General features: G+C 37.5%; 1 protein-coding gene across 4 annotated transcripts in view; it reads left to right on the forward strand.

The window, feature by feature from the left end:
* VTI1A (vesicle transport through interaction with t-SNAREs 1A) overlaps positions 1–19,546 on the forward strand; it is a 264,780-nt gene that overhangs the window by 156,136 nt on the left and 89,098 nt on the right. For 2 of the 4 annotated variants that reach the window (XM_065843230.2, XM_065843231.2), the window contains 2 exons: positions 5,883–5,953; positions 10,175–10,247. In XM_065843230.2, the coding sequence (XP_065699302.1) occupies positions 5,883–5,953; positions 10,175–10,240 (137 nt within the window). In that variant the 3' untranslated portion in view covers positions 10,241–10,247. The remainder of the gene's footprint in view (positions 1–5,882; positions 5,954–10,174; positions 10,248–19,546) is intronic. The other 2 variants (XM_065843227.2, XM_065843229.2) reach the window with 1 other exon arrangement.

Here is a 19,546-nt window from a genome sequence, read left to right on the forward strand (position 1 = left end):
CCTTAGAAGAAGAAAAGGCTACTGGAGGTGAAGTTACTATGTCAGTCACATATCATCCTTCTTCCTTTCTTTCTCCTATTTTCTCTCATTCATCTGCCTTTTTTTTCATTTCCTGGGGAAGGACAGAGTAGGCCTGGACCATGGGAGGTGTTGGTTATGAAATGCTCCCGTATTGTTCTTAAAGGCATGTGGCATCTTCCTCAAATCTCTTTTCTTCCTTATTTTGAAAAAAACACAAAGCCTGAATTCTGATTAAGTGTTCTGGATGTTTTTATTTCTGGTCTCCCTGACCTCAGGATCAACGGACCCCTTTTGCTGTTAGCCCATGAAAATAATTTCATGAACATCCGTTATAGCTTATGGGGACCTTTTTCATTTGAGAAATGTTTGTGTTTTAAGTTTGGTGGACATTTTGAACTCTGAAGAATTGGGGGGTATCTTTTGGTGTTTTTTGCTTTCACAATAAGACTTGGTAACTTCTTTAATTCTCCCTTGCACCTGAACTTCTGACGGCTCTGGAAGTGCTGGATGTCTCAGTGTATGCTGCCGACTGTCCGTACTGTTTGTACCCGTATGGCATTTGCTGCTGCCGAACAGGAAAACCGGTCCCTATAGCATGTAGCTCATATTTACTTTATTGTGCGAGGTGACCACTTAACAGTGTGCAGATTAACTTCTCTGTGGCAGATTCTTGAGGCATTTGAGCACCAACTCTCATGTTTCACTGTTCTGTTAATGCTCTACAAATTTTCTCTCCATTGCCTTGTAGCCACTATATTATCCTTCATTTATCTGTATTAACCTGTACTTGTCGTTTAATAACTTTAATGATCTAAATCCTCCTGTCTCTAATTATATTGGCTGTTCAATGTAAATATATATCAACTGTGAACTTGTAAATTTATAGGACTTTTACCTGTGTCCCTACACTTAAAGATATGTCATCACTTTCTTTATTAACTCTCTGCTGTCAGAAGCATAAGGCATTTGACTCGGCCCCGGGTTCTTCTAACTCCTGCAACATAGATTTTCCAGGTTTGTAAATCTGCTCGCTGTCACCTCAGAACAGCTAGCATTTAACGCGTTCTAGTTTTTTTTTTCTCCCCAAAAACTGCTGTTTGTGATTTATCTCTCCTAGTCTCCTAAAATTTAAACTTTTAACCTGTCCAAAATGGAGTGGATTTTTGAAAAATAAAGAAAAGTACCCTAACCTTAAATATGTTTACTGAGTTTCTAACTGTGTGAGCATTGTTCTTCTCCAAAAAACTTCCTTAAGCTTTTGCTACATCTTCAGAGCAGGAGCAAGGCTGAGGATCTCAGCGGGGAAGAGTTCTCCATTCCTGCTCTGGTTCCTTCTCTCACAACACACAGTCACTTTTGAGTTTATTGCAAGATACTGTGGAACAGCCATCTTGATTTTTTGACATGATCTTTTGCTTTTCCCAGTGTAAATTAGTTCATCTTTTCCCACCTCTGGTTACACATATCAGATGCACGCGTTGTACGTATGATGAGATTGGGCAAATCGTATTTCCAGACGTCCTCTCCATGACTTCATTGTTTTTAAGGTTTGGGTTTTTTTTACATTTTACACCATATCAAGATATCTGCAGCCTGTTATGAAATGTATTTATATATATATATATATATATACACACACACAGGGTACACTTTGAGAGGAAAAGTGCTGTATAAACTGTATTGGATTATTTTATTTTCCATATGAAAAGAAAAATGGGGACTCTTGTCTTCAAAATTCACAAAAATGCATGTTTGTTTATCCAAAAGCCCGGAGAGGCTCAGTCCGTATCATTCCTGTCTCTTGAGTAAATAAATCAGTCATTCTTAAGGAAAAAAGTATTATTGACTTGAGTGATTAGAAAAAGCTCTTTCAGAATCAGTTTAGTTGATAAAGTAAATAAATACTTAATGGCTGGAGGCAAAAAAAGAGGGAAAGGAAAAACCAGTCAAGCACAACTTATTTTGCATCCTTGATATGTGTGTAGGTATTAGAAATCAAGCTGTGTGGAACATGTATTAAATAATTATGATTCGTACATACAAATAAATACTACATCTAGGTGACAAGCAAATTCCAAAGGGCCTACTCAGGAGTGTAATGCATCACTAGAAGTGATCGTTGTCTTTTGGATTTATCTAATAGAAAACTTGAAAACCGTGTACCAATTTTTGTACATGTGAAGGCGGAAATTTGGTTTGCATTTGTTGTTTTTTGAAGGTCTTGTTTTTTCTTCAGTTGGGGAAAGCATCTCCATTCTTCTAATTAGTTTCAGTGGTTTAGGGTAAAAAATGTTATAACACAGTTTCCTAGAAGCAGGCACCATTTTTGTTGGACCCACAATACAGCGTTATTAAAGTGTTTGGCCCTAAAGAGGCTGATTTCCCATACCTTGTTCAAACACCTTTAAGGCAAAATAAGAATACATTTAGAGCTGTGAATTTTAGCATCCACCTTTTAAGGCTGACACTTGTTAGTATTAAGTTATGTAGTTTTTCAGAATCGTTTTTTCTATTCGTCACAGCATTGCTTAAGACTGAGGTAGTTGCTATATTGAATATTCCTACCCTCTGTCAGTACATAGATAATAATTATGTAAATGCATTCACCCTTCTGCTTCTCATAGTTTAGCTGTAATTTTAAAACATAATTTTATGCATCTTTTTGGGAATTTCAGTTAGAAGAGGCAGCACCACGCAGTCTATTGTAGAACTTGTGGCTACACTCTACTAGACATTGTCTGCACATACCAACTAAAAGGGTGGGATAATCCCCCAATAACATTGTGAAGATTAATCCTAACATTGTTGAGATTCTATGGTCATAACACCATTACTGGCAAGATGCAACACCCTTCAGTTTGTGTATCGGTCTTAATTCGTGCATCAGCACTACAGTATGTCTTATACACCTGATCTTTTCACATAACTGTAGTAGCATCGTCAATGATTTGCATCATAAATAGTCTGGAAAGACCTATACAGCACTGCTGCACTAAAAGCATGAACCTGCCACACAGATGAAGGTTTTAACTGGCAGGAAAACATCAGAGTTGTGGGGAAACTTGAAATATTATAGCAAGCAGATAGCAAGGATATCAAGCTTGTAATTAGCTGTACTGTGGGCTAATGTTGTTTTTATCCCAGTCCCGGGCACCTTGAGTTGCAAACCAAGTGAGGAGACATGTCTTCCTGTAATTTATAAGTCTGTCTTTATTTATTAATATTTTTGTTTGACTGTCTTGACCTTCCAGCTAAAAATCAAGTTTCACTGTCATCAGTGAATTTGCTCAGTAGAACGAGGATATGAAGAGGATCTGTGGATAAAGGTGTCAATTTATGTTTGCAAACTTATTGTGAGATTATGTTACCTCCGTTATGTCTCTTTGTTCAACTTATGTTGTTATTTTAGCCCAAAAAAGGCCAAAGATCATCAACTAAAGTGCATGTAGAGTAAAGCTGCTCCTGTAAAATTGATGATCTGTCCAATTATTTATCTATAGAGGCTGCTGGGAAGAAACGCAACTATCTCAGTTCTCAGACCCCTCTGCTAGGTTGAACTTCATGGCTGAAGGTTTAATCCCTAAGTGTCATATCAACAATTCATTCTGTGATATTCTGGCTGACATGCTCTCCTTCCTTATTTATTGATGTCTTCAGTCATCGACAATGAGAGGAAAATACACTATTCGTCAAAGTGACGGTGTTTTACCCTCACTTACAGTTGATGCTGCTGTCACATTGATGGTTGGAAAATAAACTCAATCATTATAAAAAGCTAAGAGTGTGAACTTGCCAGTGACAGGAAAAAGATGAAAAAAACCCCCACAGTAACTTGCTTAAAATTGGTGTAATAAAAATAGAGCTGTTTCCTATAAACATATATTTGAGCTATGTTTGTGAAATACAAAGCCATTTTAGCCATTTACTTTATAGTTATTCCTTTGAAGGAAAATCTGCCCCTCTCACTTCCTTATGTCTGTGCAAACATACATGTGATTTTTAACAAGAATATTTGTTATCCTTCCACTTCATGCTACTTGGTTAGTAATTTGTTGATTTTGTTTCCTCTCTATTTTTAAGGGGTTTTGCTTTGGTTTTTGGTTATGGGGGTTTTTTTGTGGTTTTTTTTTTCCTCGTCCAGGTTACATTGAATGCATTTTAGTATTTTCAGTGCTTTGATGAGGAATAAGCTCAGAACATTTTCATCCCAAGTCCTTGACATGCAAACATAAGCAAAGCTCTGTCTTGAATCTCTTTCTTAGGCTACCATTTGTATAGCTGTACTGCACCTTACAGCTTTTTAAACTCAATAACCACATATCTTACCACATTTCACCTTTGGGAGGCATTGTATATACAGCTAAAAGTAAAGAGCAGCAAGCCAAGAGGGACAAGATAGCATAATGAGGATGTCAATTTGTGGTCAGATATCTGAGGAAATATTTATCTTACTTGTACTGTACTTGGCAACAGATAGAGAAATGTATATGTAATGAATTTCCTTCGACTTCATCTGGCAGAGTATATACCTTGTGTTAAATGGATTTAGGAAAAAAAAATTGCTTGTCTCGAGTTTTTAAAGTTTGAGGTGATTCTACTTTGGATTGTTTCCTGGAAATTTACTGTATCTGTTAAAAAAAATATAAGAATAGTCATCTTTGCTCTAGCGCCATAGTGGTGATTTTGTGATGATTCATTTTCTTGAGGCATCTCAAATAATGACTTTTTAAGATCCCACTCATTCACCAGAAAAAAAGCAAGGCGTGATTTTTGTAGATTATGAAAAAGAAATAAGTCATGTTGTTGTAGTTTTACTCAGTTCGGTGTATATCTGTGGCAAACCAGCTAAGCAGCCTAACTGGACGTGCACAGAAGTGCTGGTTGTGTCACACGTGCCGTGTGTCCTGAGGCTGCTGCAGCTACAGCTGCGTCAGCTGCTGGGGTCTGTTTCCCTGTCGGTAAAATGGGAACAATTTAACTTATTTTTTGCCTTCAGGGAAACACAACAAGGGTTTCTTAGTGTTTCTGTAGAGCTTTAAGATTAAAATCTCTTCTCTATACTTGCTTGATATTTCAGTGTAAGAGGAGCATTTGACTGAAGCTGTTTGGAGAGTAAAGTTTTGGTGTCTTGTGTTGTCTCTGTATCGTATCTTGAGGCCTCTCCACTGTAATTTTGCAATGTTTGATTCAGCATAAACTGTGGAAGGAAACAACCCCTGTGGAAAAAAATGGTGATGACAATAGATTAATGTATAATACATGTCTGCTGTTAAAAACATCAGGAGATCCATTAGAGTGTATCTCTAAGCTTGCCAGAAATAGTCCATGGTGGGGCAAATAGATACCAGTAACTGGGCTTAGCTTGAAATAGCTTTTATTTAAGCACCAATGGTAAAAGCTGAGAAGCACAGAGAAAGGTTTTTTTTTGTAATACGACTTCTTGGTGTCTTTAGAGGTGTAAGGATGATGGGTGTTTTAGCAAAGGCTTCCCGACTTTGTTTCTGCGACAAGTTGTGATATTAAGGAGCGTGTGGGAAGTACGAACACCCAGCACTCAGAGCAAGTCTGAAAGTCTTCTCGCCTTTGTTCCACAGACCAAAGGTCAGTGTCAGTTCCCAGGGCCTAGAAAACCTCAAGAGATTGCAGGGGAACAGCTTCTGGTTTGGTTGTTACTTCTTCATTTTTATGTTGTTTGAAAAGCTTAAAATTTGGTATAATGATGTCTTCCTCTTTGCAGTTAGGAGGAGTGATTAGGCTACCACACGTATTAAATGCTGTTGTTACAATCTAACCTGGCATTTTGAAGCCTTACAGTCACAAGCTATATTTTTCATGATTCACATTTTGATTTTTTAATGCAGAACAGATTGGACAGGAGATGCTGGAAAACCTCAGCCATGACAGAGAGAAGATCCAGCGTGCTCGGGAAAGGGTAAGTTTGATAATAAGTAATTGCTGGTCTCGGATTTTATTTGCTTCGGGCAAGTTCTCCGTGCATGCAAAAATAGTCCAGCATATTGATCAGTTTTATGTAAATCAGCTGCTCTCATGAGATATAATCACCACCTGCAGGGGAGCACTTTAAAAGTGTCTCCTATGGGCCTGATCCTGCAAAGCCTCTCCCACTGAAGTTGCCAAACCTGCTGTTGGAAGCAGCCTCCACAGACATCATTTCTACTCTGTTGAGTTAATGAAGATGCCCAGAAGTCCATCCCATCCAACACATACAACTTTTCTCAACTTTAGTCTGAGAAATTTGCCCCCCTGGTTCTGATTTCTGCTCACAGAACCAGGTGTGACTGCACCCATGACTTTCCTGAATGTCCAATTTTGCCAAAGCGAAGTCCTCTTGAAGACCTCTAGCTGGCCAGTGCCACATAAGAAAACTCCTTTATGCGTCCCAAGGAGTTTCTTTCCCTGTTTAGCTCTGATGGTAAAGCTTATATGACAGCTTCAGTGAGGCATTTTCTGTCAGCTTTACTGATTGCTTTCTGAAGTCCTGGGCGTTAGCTACCTTAAAACATTAAATGTAACTAAATCATTAGATTTAACTAAAGATTGTGAGCATTCACCAGGTGGTGTTCAGGGAACTTTGTGTCTTCTTTCATCTCCACTCCTCACATTCCTAGTGACTGGTGGGTCTGAGATGCTTTTCTGCTTCTGGCTGGACAGGCAACACCTGGGCAATGGAGATGAATATTGAGTAGCCCTTTGTGCTGATCCTAAAAATCCTCAGGAAAGAGGGAGTGTATTTCTGATGACTGTGTAAACATAATTCGTAGCATAACCTTTCCTTTTCCTTGCTTTCCACCTGAAAAATGAATTTCTTCGATGGCAAAACCTGTAAGCTGCAAGGAACAAGATAAAAAAATAAAGGATATTCTAGGAAGGCGTACCTCATCATAGTTGTGAAAGTTGTGAAAGACATCTTGTCATAAATAGAAGATCTAAAATTATAAGTTTTTTTCATATGCCACTTAAGAAATTTTGTTTAGGGAATTCAGAAGGATTCTCCATTGGAGCCACACGAGTGGACCCATCCCAGGTGTGTCTGTACTCAGATGTACAGTCAGGGATGATCTTGGATAACCTGACAAGTTCTCTATTTGCTGGAGATTTTTTAAAGACCTGGACAGAGGTTACCCTATCAATGCGTAATAGCTGTACATTGAATACATGGAGTTATTATCCAATCAGCCAGGGAGTAAACTTGTCTTCTGAAAGCCAAATGATAACTTGAATATGATGGTCAGTTCTTAGGAGTTCAATGTTGTGAAAAATAGGAAGATTTTATTATGAGCAAAATTTAAATAAGTTAGTGTCTCTATAGTTTGATTAAATGTACATGTACGAGTTTTCCTGTCTGCAGAGTAAAATGTTTGAATGAAGAAAAATGCCAGACATAGATAGTATAATTTGGAATAGATGAAGATGGTATGCAGTGCAAAATACATGTGTAGTAACAGTTGTGAAAAAGAATTCCCTAAACTACTTTTTTTTAAGCCAAAGAGATGGGATAAAAGCTCTGCTACAATAGTCAGATAGGTTAACTGGAATATACAGGACTTTAAAAGATGCAACATTTTTTAGGATGACCTCAAATTAAAATGTGTCTAAGGCAGACAAGATCCCAACATCAGCATCTTGTTCATCTTCCTTCCTTTCTCGTTTTTATTCTTAAAATTATTTTTTTCAACTTTCTTAAACAACATGTAGATTTACCATTGCTAATATCAAAGAATATTTCAAAATGTTTTCACTACAGCAGTTCTGTGAAAGGAAGAAATGCCATCATGTGCCGTTTAACAGCTTTGCTTGCTGCCAGTTCTTTGGCTTCTGCAGTACACAGATATTGGTAAAGAAATTATGGAGGAACTACCATCAGATATTTCAGTTTTAAATAAAACCAAACTTACGGTTTGAAACTCTTTGTGTTGTTTTTTTCTGCCAATGCAGGAAGAAAAGGTGTTTTTTTAGTGTTCTCTTGGGAGATCTTCCAACTATATGTGTATGTTTGTTTCTTTTTTAACATCTCTTTTGCTTATTTTGGGGGTTATTTGTTGTTGTTGGGGTTTTTTTTATTACTATAAAAATATGAGGTCGTCTTGCTTAGAGGAGTTTGTCAGACCTCTAAGATTCATCCTCCCTTTCCTAACTATCAGTACTGATTCTAGCTGTCAGGTAGAATCCTGCAGCAAGAGAGGAAAGTTAGGATCAAACATATAACGGTAAAAAGGAGAGAGCTTCTCTTCTGTGAAAAGGGAGGAGAAGCCCCAAGTGTTAAACGCATCTCTATGAATAATAAAAGACCAATGTGAAGCATACATTGTACTTTAGATTCCCTTCTAGCATAGATAAGAACTTGGCTTTTTAATGAACCTTTTAAAAATTATTGTGACTGTTTTTCTTCTGTAACTCGTGTCAAACTGAGCTAAACGGCTTTTCTGGAGCTTGAATTGTCTGGATGGATCAGGAAAAAATGAGGGAATGGCCTCCCTGGAATATAATGCTCATCTTTTTTCCATCATGGCACGTAATTACAGAGATCTGAGAGTCAATACAAGCCTTCCTACTGAATATGACATTGATAAGAGCAAGTCTTGGTTGGTGTTATCCAGTCCCAGCTTCTACTTGCTATTTCCTTAATACCTTTTATGAGAACAAGGAGGGAATTTATGCAAAAATGTTACGTGTCATTGACTGGAAGTACTGACTTCAGTAATAAGCATTAAATCTGGTAGCAAATATTTACAATATTTGGCTTCAGAATATAAGCTGGTTTAAATATTGCTGCTGTGCATATATATTCAAGATACAATAGTGACTGGCTATGGCGAAGGTGATTTGTTATTGGAAGGCTGCCACTTTTCTTGGCAGTGTTACTGTTTTGATGGATTTATAACACAAGATGCATTTTGTCTTCTACAACAAAGTTTCTTTAGTAAAAACGCAATGAATCAGGTAACCCTTTCAATCTGATTTGATAATGAAGAGGTAAATATTCAGCTGGCATAAGGAGAAGAATGTTTTTATGTATGTATACACAGGTGTGTTTTGGGGCATGTTAGAAACAGTGATCCCTGCTATTTGATAACTGACAATCATTACATTCTCATTTATAGTAGATTTTGATGTCAGGTTCCAAGGTCTCTGAGAAATCCAAAGATTTCTGTCCTCTAGCTACCAGTAGCAAAAGAGGCAACAGGAAAGTAACTCAATTCTTCCTATATACTTCTTCATTTCTGGACTTCATTCTGTGGGACAGTAATAAACACAAAAATAGAGGGGAGGTTTTAATACCTTTTAAAGAACAATAGACATAATTGCTCTTTTTAATACAAAGTTCATTTGATTAATAACTTTTCATGTCTCTGATTTAGTTTTTATTCAGTTGCACCTATTTTGCAAAATTTTTGAGAGCTGTAGAACAAGTCAGCTAATGAAGTTTAGCTGTAAATGTAGGTTTCCTGTGTCCTAATAAATTACAAAAATGCTATTGTCAGTGAGTGACTGATCCTTACATGCAGAAATATGTATTGTACAGCTGTGCCTTATGCGCATACTATATACTGTTCACAAAGTATTTGGGCATCCTTCCCAGTGGTAGCTGCTGTAAGGTCAGTACAACTTTTCTATTTGAGGGACAATATAGGCATGCTTTTTTACATGGAACTGATAAAAAGAGACTGTTTTGTACTTTTTCTTTAAACTACTGTCTTTGAAATACAGTGGAAGAAAAATATGTTAGTTGTTCTTTTCATTGAGCATCAGGAACACAGTGCATGGCTGTCTCTTCATCCCTTGATGCCCTCGCTAATATACATGACCAATACATATACACACATCAATGGGAATTGTGGATACCAATTTATATAGCTTCTACCTGCAGCCCTTTATTTGTAAAGCTTTGGCTTTTTTTCATGGTTCATTTTTGTTGCCTCAAAGTCTTATGTTTTGTGGGTTTCATCTTTACGTAAGTAAAAACCAGACAAAACATTTTTAAAATTCAGAGCTTTAGTGGTTTCCTTACATGTGAATTTGTTGTGGGCTAAACCTGAAGTTGATTGACTCAAAAGACGGTAGAAATATCTGTCCTTTGTACGGAATGGAGTAGATGTGCCTTTTGCCTTTAATGGGACTCTTTTCTCCCCAGCTTAGAGAGACAGATGCAAACCTGGGGAAGAGTTCCAGAATTTTGACGGGAATGTTGCGAAGGTAAGGCCAAGGTAGGGACGCATCTGCGCTTTCTTCTTTTTCCTCTCTCCCTCCGTGCCTTTATTTTCAGTTTTAATTCAGCCTCAGCATTTTGCCGATGTACCTGACTTTTTTTACATAGGCTGCTATGTAGAATGTGTTCAAATGAATACTGGTGGTGAATGCATGGTTAGATAGAAGGCTTCATCACAGCTATGGAAAGAGGTTTCTGTAGCCTGAGGGATTACCGCTTGCTCAGTCATTTCTCATCTTTGTTTCTTTTTATTTGTGGTTTTTTGTGTGTGTGTGCATGTGTTCTAAAATTAAGCTTTTTGATTATGATATCCTGTGTTCCTTATTCTTGAGTGATTATGGTGTTTTCAGGGCTTTTTACCTGTTATATTTTATGAGAGAAAGTTTTTTTAAGTGTTACGAGGTGAGTAAATTTACACACAGAGAAAAGATTAAGATGATCAGTTCTGAATAGATGGGGCAGACACATTGTCAGACCTTGTGTTTTGGGCATGCTTTCTCCATGCTTTCAATGTTATGAAAATTGTCCCTGGGATCAAAGGGAGATAATACAGATGGAAAAGAAATGTTAACATCCCAAAAATCTACGTGGGACTGCAGGGAGGGAGTTATCCAGTCATTACTGCCCACCTTAAATTTACATCGGTACCTTCCCAGACAGATTTTTTTCATTAGTGGCATCTCTGTTTCACCTGGTGGAACAGCACCTGAACTTCTCTATGACATCCGTGTTTCTGGATATATTCTGCTTTGTGAAGAAGAAAAGCATCCCTCTAATAGATGGTGCTGGGTGCTATGAAAACAGAGTTTTAAAGGAGTTTAGAGCATCCTCTGTAGTGTTCAGCACAAAATTACCCTTGCCATGGGCTTTTATGTTGCATATTTCCTTAATGCAATTTGTTTATTTTAAAAAAAAAAAAATAAGGAGTTTTAACAGAATTGTTGATTTGATTTGTTAATTGGCTTGGAAAATATCAGAACCAGAGGTTTATAAGTTGTTCTTTAGTGCAAGCTTTATCTCTCCATAAGTCTCCTCATAAAAAATGTCCCAGTTAGTTCCTTGTATACCCAGTTGACAAAGGTTAAAATGACTGAACCTCGTGGCTTCATTCCACAGATTTTTTACAATTCAAACTCAAAACTATAACTCATAAAATTCTCTGATTAAGAGTAATATGTAAATGACACAAGCTAAATTCAAAATCCATGGAGAAAGGAAGTGGCAATTGAAAGGGATGGTTCAGTGCCTGTAGACAATCAAAATAAACTAAAAAAAAAAAAAAGAACGAAAGAAAAGACACAAGCAAAGCGAAGTCTCCCCAGGAAGGGCTCTGCGACATGAGCTGTAACGAATATTCTGCATATGTCTCCATTTTGTCAAATCTCATTAAAGGGGTTTCTTGCTTTATGTCAATTGAGCTGTCCAAAAATCATTCATCATTTTAGTGTAAAAAAAAATCATGCAGTTATTTAAATAATATCATATTAATGTTAAAGTTCAGCTGTCATTTAATAGTATGGCTTAATCAGACATAGCATTTAGGAAAAATAGTTTTTTCGGGCTTTACTTGGCTTTCAGGTTGGCAGATTCAAATAAGGATTTATGGGTTTCTAAACCAATGTATTCTTTCCATGTTTATGCTTGAGGTACCTCAGCCTTTTTCGCAGCACCCTGTAGTCTGTTATTTTCAATAAAATAAAGTATCTCCTCATATTGTGTTTGAATACATTTGCAAGTAATTTGGAGAAGCTGAAACAAAAACATATCCTGTAACCTTTGACTTTGTTTTGTGTTTGGGAATCACAGTTAGGAGTCCTAGTTTATAAGTATTCCATAAGCCAAATGAAAAATACGATCTTTCTGAAATATACTTGGCTCTTCTTTTCAGACAAAAGGATTATGTAGCTGAACACCAAGATGGCATGTTTCTGTGTGTCAGAAAGGCACTGGATTTCCTTTTTCTTTAACAAAAATCCTGAGCTGAGCCATCTGTCTGGATGAAAGGCAGGTTGGGATTTAAGCTCAGTTCAGGTAAATGTGCCCAAAAAAAAAGCCTCAGCATAGATGCAACTTGCAGTAGAAGGTTCTCAGGTTGTTATTTAAAAGCAGGTAATAGATAGAACTATGGTGAATTTAATTTTTTTATGACTGTTGGGTAGAAGGGTCTAGCATTATCGCAGCCTCCACATCATTCCAATGTTCTTTATTTACAAGAATAATCATCAAATTCAGACCTCAAGAAATCAGCAAAAAATCAGATAAATGGAACCGTAAGAAAAATAATTAGAACAGATCAGCAATTGTGCCCTAATTTCTGCACACTTCAGTACACACCGCACAATGTTTCACTTAGTTACTGGAACCAATAAAGAAGTGTGCTGGAGAACTATTCTTCACGTTGTTATTACTGTACGGGAAAGGTAACGTTAGACTGACTATTGCTCCACTTAGTTGCTGCTCCAACAATATGTATTTGCTGATATGCTCCAACTTGTATGCCAGGCTAATACCCTGTGCATCAAATTAATGCCTATTTCTGTTTTTACTGTCTGGGAAAGGTAAAGCAGCATCTCTTCTGAATCTGGCCAAATATATTAACAGATTAGATATTTAGATAGCTAGAAGACTAAATTACTCCCATTGTATGAACTATTTTCCCTGGCCTTGTATTTGTGCATGACATGTTCTGTAGATGGGGAATAAAAGCAGGGACAGGTTTTGTAGGTTACCATAGCTTAAATAAGGGAATCAGTGGCACAATAGGGACAGGTGTGGCTGTCCCAGTCTGCTGCTCTAGCAGCTTAAGGTAGCCAGCATTAGGTATTGGAATTTGTTATCTCACAGGTTTTGGGGTGTTTAGGTAAGACAATTTTTGTAATTGATATTTTTAAATATTCTTGCTTTGAAATGACCTATACATTCTTTTTTAATCTGTAAATAGGCCTACTGAGTTTCTGTTAAACTAGTATATTTCGCTTACAACACTGCATTACTAGGACAATATTGGCATGTTGATTATGTCAAAACATTGGTCATTTCCTTTTACATGAATCCATAGCTCTGGACATCCTGACATTTTATGACTCCTTTGTAAGACTCTGAGACTATAACAGAAGCTCGGTGTAGTTTCAGTTACAGAGTTTTCAAATAATAGGTTTTAACATAAGGAAATGGCATCTTCTATGGTCATCTGCGGTATTGCTGTCTCAGATGTCTGTCCCTTGGCCTCCACCTCAATGTGAATTGGGAAGCGCACAGTCCGTTAGAAAGAAGCAGAAAAGAATATGTTCTGAAAGATCTTCAGTCTTTTGCCCATATCCTAAGAGAATAGCCTAGAGAAGCTTTTAAGAAAAGAATTTGAACAGTCTCCAAGCCACACATGGCCCAGTGGGAAACAAACAAATCCAAAAGTAACCAGATAAAAATTTCTGAAGATCTGTATCTTTATCCAATTAGCAGATAAATTCTATCTACCCCTCTCTGAATTGCAGAAAAATAGCTGCTACCCTCCAGAACCATGTTTTATTCTGTCGGGTTCACCAGTATACTTTTATGCATAAAATTCTCTTTTAATCTTCAGGTTTTAGCCTTCTGAGTTGTTACCAATGATGCTTCGAGAAGCTCATGAACACATCTGTTCCTTTAAAAGCCACTTTTAGAATTTTATTTCCAGCAGGACAAACACATGAGCTCCAGCTGATGGCAATGAAGCAGTAAGTGTTCAGCTCTCAGGTGATGAGTTCCATGACTTGCCAACAGCTGTGTGACCAATGTGACTACAATCACAAGCACGGAATGCATCCCCCTCTGTGCTAGTTGTAGTCAAGCTTCTTCACTCTTCTTTCCAGGAAAATTCTGGTGGTTTTCCTTCCTGCATCGTTTCTAGTCAAACTTTGTTCTACTTTTGAACTCCAGGATAGTCCAGACCTCGCAGTTATTTTTCAACATTTCATAGAATCATAGGAGAATTTGGGTTGGATGGGACCTCTAGAGGTCATTTGGTTCAACCTCCTCCTCAAAGCAAGTTTAATTAGAGCAGGTTGCGCAGAGACTTCTCCAGTAAAGTTTCAAACACATCCAGAGTTGGAGATACCAACACCTCTCTACGCAATCTGTTCCAGTAGCAGTTGAAATGGGCCCAGGTATCTACTTGAAATTTCCCAGCAGCCAACTTGAATCCATTGCCTCTGGTCCTAAGCAGAAGTGATTTAAAACATAAGTGTTTTAGAAATGGCCTTCAGATTTTGGGCCTGCATTGCAGTTGTTCCTAGCAGTTCTCAAACAACTTCAGTTGTTCTGAAAAGGCCCCTGCGGTCATTAGGCTGAGATGACATTCAGTGTAGGACGATGCCTTTAGCGGAGCGTGTGGTGCTCTGCCTCCACCCATTGCCCTGCTCGGGTGGCCATTCAGCACGGGATGCAACAGAATTTATTTTTATTTGCTTTCTCAGAATCCTGGAGATGTGAAAAGTTAATTATGCCTATTCTACTTTCTCTCTTGGCTACAAAGCTCACATTTCCATATGCAGAATAACAGCAGCAGAGACAGTCATGTCCGTGCTGAGGCAAACCAAAACAAACAGTGAGTGTTATCCCAGTCTTTTTCCCCTATTTCCCTACCAATCTCTGTTTCCATCCCCAATAAAAAAATCCATAATAAAAAATACCTTCTCCTGAGCTAACACCTGTCTCAGTATCAGTCACACTGGGCCATGACTGTTGAGTCTCTGCAGTTTCCTGCAGAAAGGTCTTTGTATCACAGATACTGAGTGAAGTTTAACATACAGCTGGATTTGCCCTGTTTTCATGCTAACAGAGGAATTCCTCTTTCCAGCAGGAACTTTGCATATTTGATGTCAAGCCAAAAGAAGTTTGAGTAGAAATTGTTTCAGCAACTTTTGGTACATATATTTCTATTTTTACTTCAGGATGTATTTCTACACTGAAAAATGATTGAAACAGCAAATCCGTCAGCGACATGTCTGCTCCATGTTGAATATTTACAGCTGCAGCTGTTTACTCCAGTAATTCAGACCTTGATTCAGGAACATATTTAAGCATATGGTTAACTTAAACCAGAGGAGCAATTCCCTTAACTTGAGAGAGACTGAATAAGGGGGGAGTGAGTGGTAGATTCTGGGTCATCTTTTGGGGCAGTGAAGCTTTTTTTGTGCTTCTTGCTCAAGACTGATTACAGAACAAACCTTTTCCTTAGTATTTCTGTTCTTAAATGGAGACCGTAAAATACACATAGGGTATTTTAGTGCTTGTTGCTGCCAATGTAAAGACATTTAAAAAAAAAAAAAAAAATCTGACTTTTAAACATTTAATATAGTTACTTTACTTGATTCTTATATTATTGTATGTTTGTCTTTCAATAAGTAACTAATCTTTGTCAATTATGAAGTGTTGAATCTTTTCAGAAGGAAACTAATAAGCTTTGTGCTGCTGTTAATCACAAGGTAGTCTTTGGATAAGGAAAGTACGGCTGGTTATTCCAGATTAAACCTTGGCATTAATTAGTACCTGATTGTTCCTCACTTTGTCTCTGACTTTAAAAAGAAACCTTGTTACTTTGTTGAAGTGATGAACAAAACATCTGGAAAACGTAAATGTAGTGTCAGCCAAATTCCCAAGGGTGAGCATTCTTCATCATTAGGAGTCCAACCGAAAAACAGGAAATGTACCTCTGGGTCTGAACAGCAAGAATTTTAAAGTAGTGTGGGACACTGTGGGTTCCCTGTTCTCAATTTAGGTGTGATGTAATCTGATGTATGTAAGATGTATTTCTTATTTTGAATGATCAATTGAGAGCCCTTTTATAAACCTGGCTCATCTTTCCTGGACAGTGTTCTGTATGTTGTTTCCAAAGTGCTTTTGAAAAATCTTACTCTGATTCAATGTTAGAAATACTTTTCAGTTCAGGCATCACAGAAAGTGCAGAAGTCTTTTGAGCTGCTGTATAACAGCCATAGCTAAAGCAAACAGGGTACCTGGAGGATTCCAAGCCATATACTGAAGGTGCTGAATGCCTTTTGGAATGAGACCAATTTCAACATTGCAAGCATGTAGCTGTGACTAGTTTAATGCCAGCTTGGCCTTTGCAAACCTTTAGCCCCAGCAGCCTAAGTGATAGAGAGTTGACTTCAAACCTGGAAAAAAAAATCATCTTGATTTATCTTTACTTTTTAATAACTTAAGTGCATAGGATAAGTCGGTGTTTTAATCTCCTTGCACCTAGGCACAGTCTTAGGAGGATATGTCCTTCATTCATTGAGAAGCATTTATATTGTATCATTGTTTTATTTTTCAGATTGTTTGAAAGCTTTATCCATGTGTCCAGCTGCCTACACTATGTCCATTATGAGCAGGTCTCTCAGCATTCTTCAGGCAATATTTCTAATTCTCTCTTTTTCTTCCTTTTTAAATGCACAATGGCTTTTGTTCTGTCCTCTCCATTCCCTCTTTTCTATCATCTGGAATTACTATCTCATTTGCCCCCCTTCCCTCTACTCGTGTCCAGCTGAACAGCTGGAAAGAACATTATCTAAAGCACAGTTGTGTTTCTGCAAGAAAGCAGAGTCCCAATGGATAATTATCCAAGCTAGTCCTAAACTGCATATACCAAGAATGTAAAGCATTGTAATAGGTTAAATATCATGTAACCCTTTGTGATTTAGTTCTCTGTATTGAGGTATATTGACTACCATTAAGCAGCAAGGGCCTAAAAAGGTTCACAGTTTCATGAATGAAACAAAAGGCATTTCATAGTCAACATTGTCATGTTGGAACCACAATAGATGTCCCATGACATGCTTTCATGAGAAGGCATGTATTATATAAGCATAATCAGTGCAGTGCTTTCTTGCAGGAGTTACAAGTAGTTTCTAGTTGGATGAGTTCAGGAATAGTGAAAACAGAGAAAATATTTTGAATGTGATGAGATTGTTTATGTGAAGCAGGGTGAAGTAGGGAACCTGTTAGCAAAAGCTGACATTGGTAATTGCTGAAATAATTGGAGACAATGCTTCAGAAATCGATGAAGTCAAACTCCTTAAGACCAGTAGTAAATTGAGGATCATGTTGTTCTTCACACCACTCACAATATAACTGTCACACAACAATATGTACCAAATTTTACACATTCCATTTACTAGAGAGTGTTTAAGCCATAAATTCCTAAATGTAATGTTTTCTTATCGCAGATCTGCATGATAACTTGCTACATGGGTCACGTCATTTTAATCCACAAATTTGCCAAAAGACATATGGAATCATCTCGGAAGTATCAGAGAAAAGTTCCTCCCTTTGTGTTAAGGCAGGAACTGTTAAACTGTCTCTGTTTCAATCCTGGCAAGTGTTCATCTGGGCTGCTCTGTACTGATGAACATTCCCCATTGCTTCAATGAAACTGTTCCAAACTTTCCCTAATGTTTAGCCTAAAACTTAGTTCCTGAGTAGACAGAGAGCTTTTGAGATTTCTGTGCTCTGTCCTGGCCCAGGACTTCTGCTGTGGAGAGAAATTTCTGCTAAATTTCTCAAGAATTAGAGAACATATAATAGTGTACAGAACTAAATTACTGTTTCCAGTTTTCATCAAGCCAAGCCTTTTGATGAGATTCAGAAATGCAAAAAAATGGAAGACTTGGATAGTGTTCTAACGGGCAAATCCTGGAAGCTCAGTCTCTCCAAACAGTAGCTTCATGTGTAGGTATCACTGAGCTTTGCAAGTAGAGACACCAAAATTAAATCATTCTCTTGAGGTTGTAAATCTGGACTAAAACTAGACAGTATGGTAAGCTGACTGAAAGTAGCATTTGAAACTCAAACATGATCAGCAAAATACAGAGATTTAACTTTTTTGTGGCATTTCTAAATGTTTTAAGAAAAAGGCAGTAATGTTGTCAAACAAAAACCAGAGTTTTAAACTTATTTTTCCCACCCTGGCCCATGGACACATCAACATTTTGGACAGATCTAGTATTTGGAAACAAATGGTGGAAATGGGAATTACTTTGGTTAGTCTTCTGTCAGGTTTCTGCAGGAGCTTTGTTAATCTTTATGAGGTAAAGCAGCTCTTTCGTGTGTTCTGAGTAGAATTTCCAGTAGCACTTGGCACTTTCCTTGCCACAATTGATTGAAATTGTCAGCTTTTGATAAAAGCAAAATTAACTCACCTTTCCAGCATCATTCTGATCACACACCAAGGAATGAAGTCATCAAGCTGATTTAAAACTGCTGTCATATCAGGAGCCTGTCCTTATTAGCTACTCATTTAGATTAGATTGTTTTCACTCTTGCTCATAGTAGCAGGTTAGAGCTTTGGCTGTGCTCAAGAGATGTCAGAGATTAAGTGACCAACAACAGGAACAAATAGAAACTTGGGATTTGTTGAGTACAGTTTTTGTTCAAGTCAGTCCCTCAAGTTTTGCTACAAACTCCGCGACCTGAACTTGCAAGTCATGCTCATGTGAGTAGTTTGCTTGTCTGTAGCCTTAATATTGAATGAGGATCTCTCTTGGTTTGAGCAAAGTTTGTTGGGGGGGGGAGGTGTTTTTTATTTGTTGTTGTAATTTTACAAAGAAGGCCATAAATTATGACTGTGAGAAAACAACAGCAAAGGAAAAGCAGGATCGCTTAGGAGTTTGTTGCAGATCAGTTAGTGCTGCTGTGGCATGGGACCAAATATGAGCGTTTATATCCTTGTGTAGCATGTGATTATGTTGTATTAGACTTTTAAAACTCTGCAGAAGAGGTGTTCACACATCGCTAACCTTCTGAGTGTCTGTCTGAAGAATAACAGGGTCATGAGTGAGAAAATGTGGTCTTACAATGAGAGATTGTTTAGTCTACTTGGTGGTAGGAAAGATGAAAATTTGCTCATTTTGGCTGGCTCTTTAACTATTATGGAAGATTTAAATCTAATCAAGAATGAAAGGAAAAGTCAGCATGGAATTTGAGCAAAATGGGAAAGGTAGAGAAAAACAATTTTTCATAAACACTGAGATTTACGTTCTCTACATTTGTGTAGCTCTAAAGTAATTAATTGAAAATTGTTGAAATTGTGCCTGAAATATCTAGAGTGATACAAAGAAGGGAGAGACTCTTGCCACCCGTGTGCTTCAGACAAACTGATAAATTTTCAGTGCTAATGCTCCTTCAGTCTTAGAATGAGGATTATAACTCATATGTTAAAATCGTATTTTAATATCAGCTTAATAATTGTGGGTTTTTTGAAGACTTGAAAAATTAGTCAATGAATTTGAATAGTCAGGAGCTACAGTTTATCAGAATTAT

This window comes from Patagioenas fasciata, chromosome 8, assembly GCF_037038585.1.
Source record: "Patagioenas fasciata isolate bPatFas1 chromosome 8, bPatFas1.hap1, whole genome shotgun sequence".
In the NCBI taxonomy this organism is placed as follows: domain Eukaryota; kingdom Metazoa; phylum Chordata; class Aves; order Columbiformes; family Columbidae; genus Patagioenas; species Patagioenas fasciata.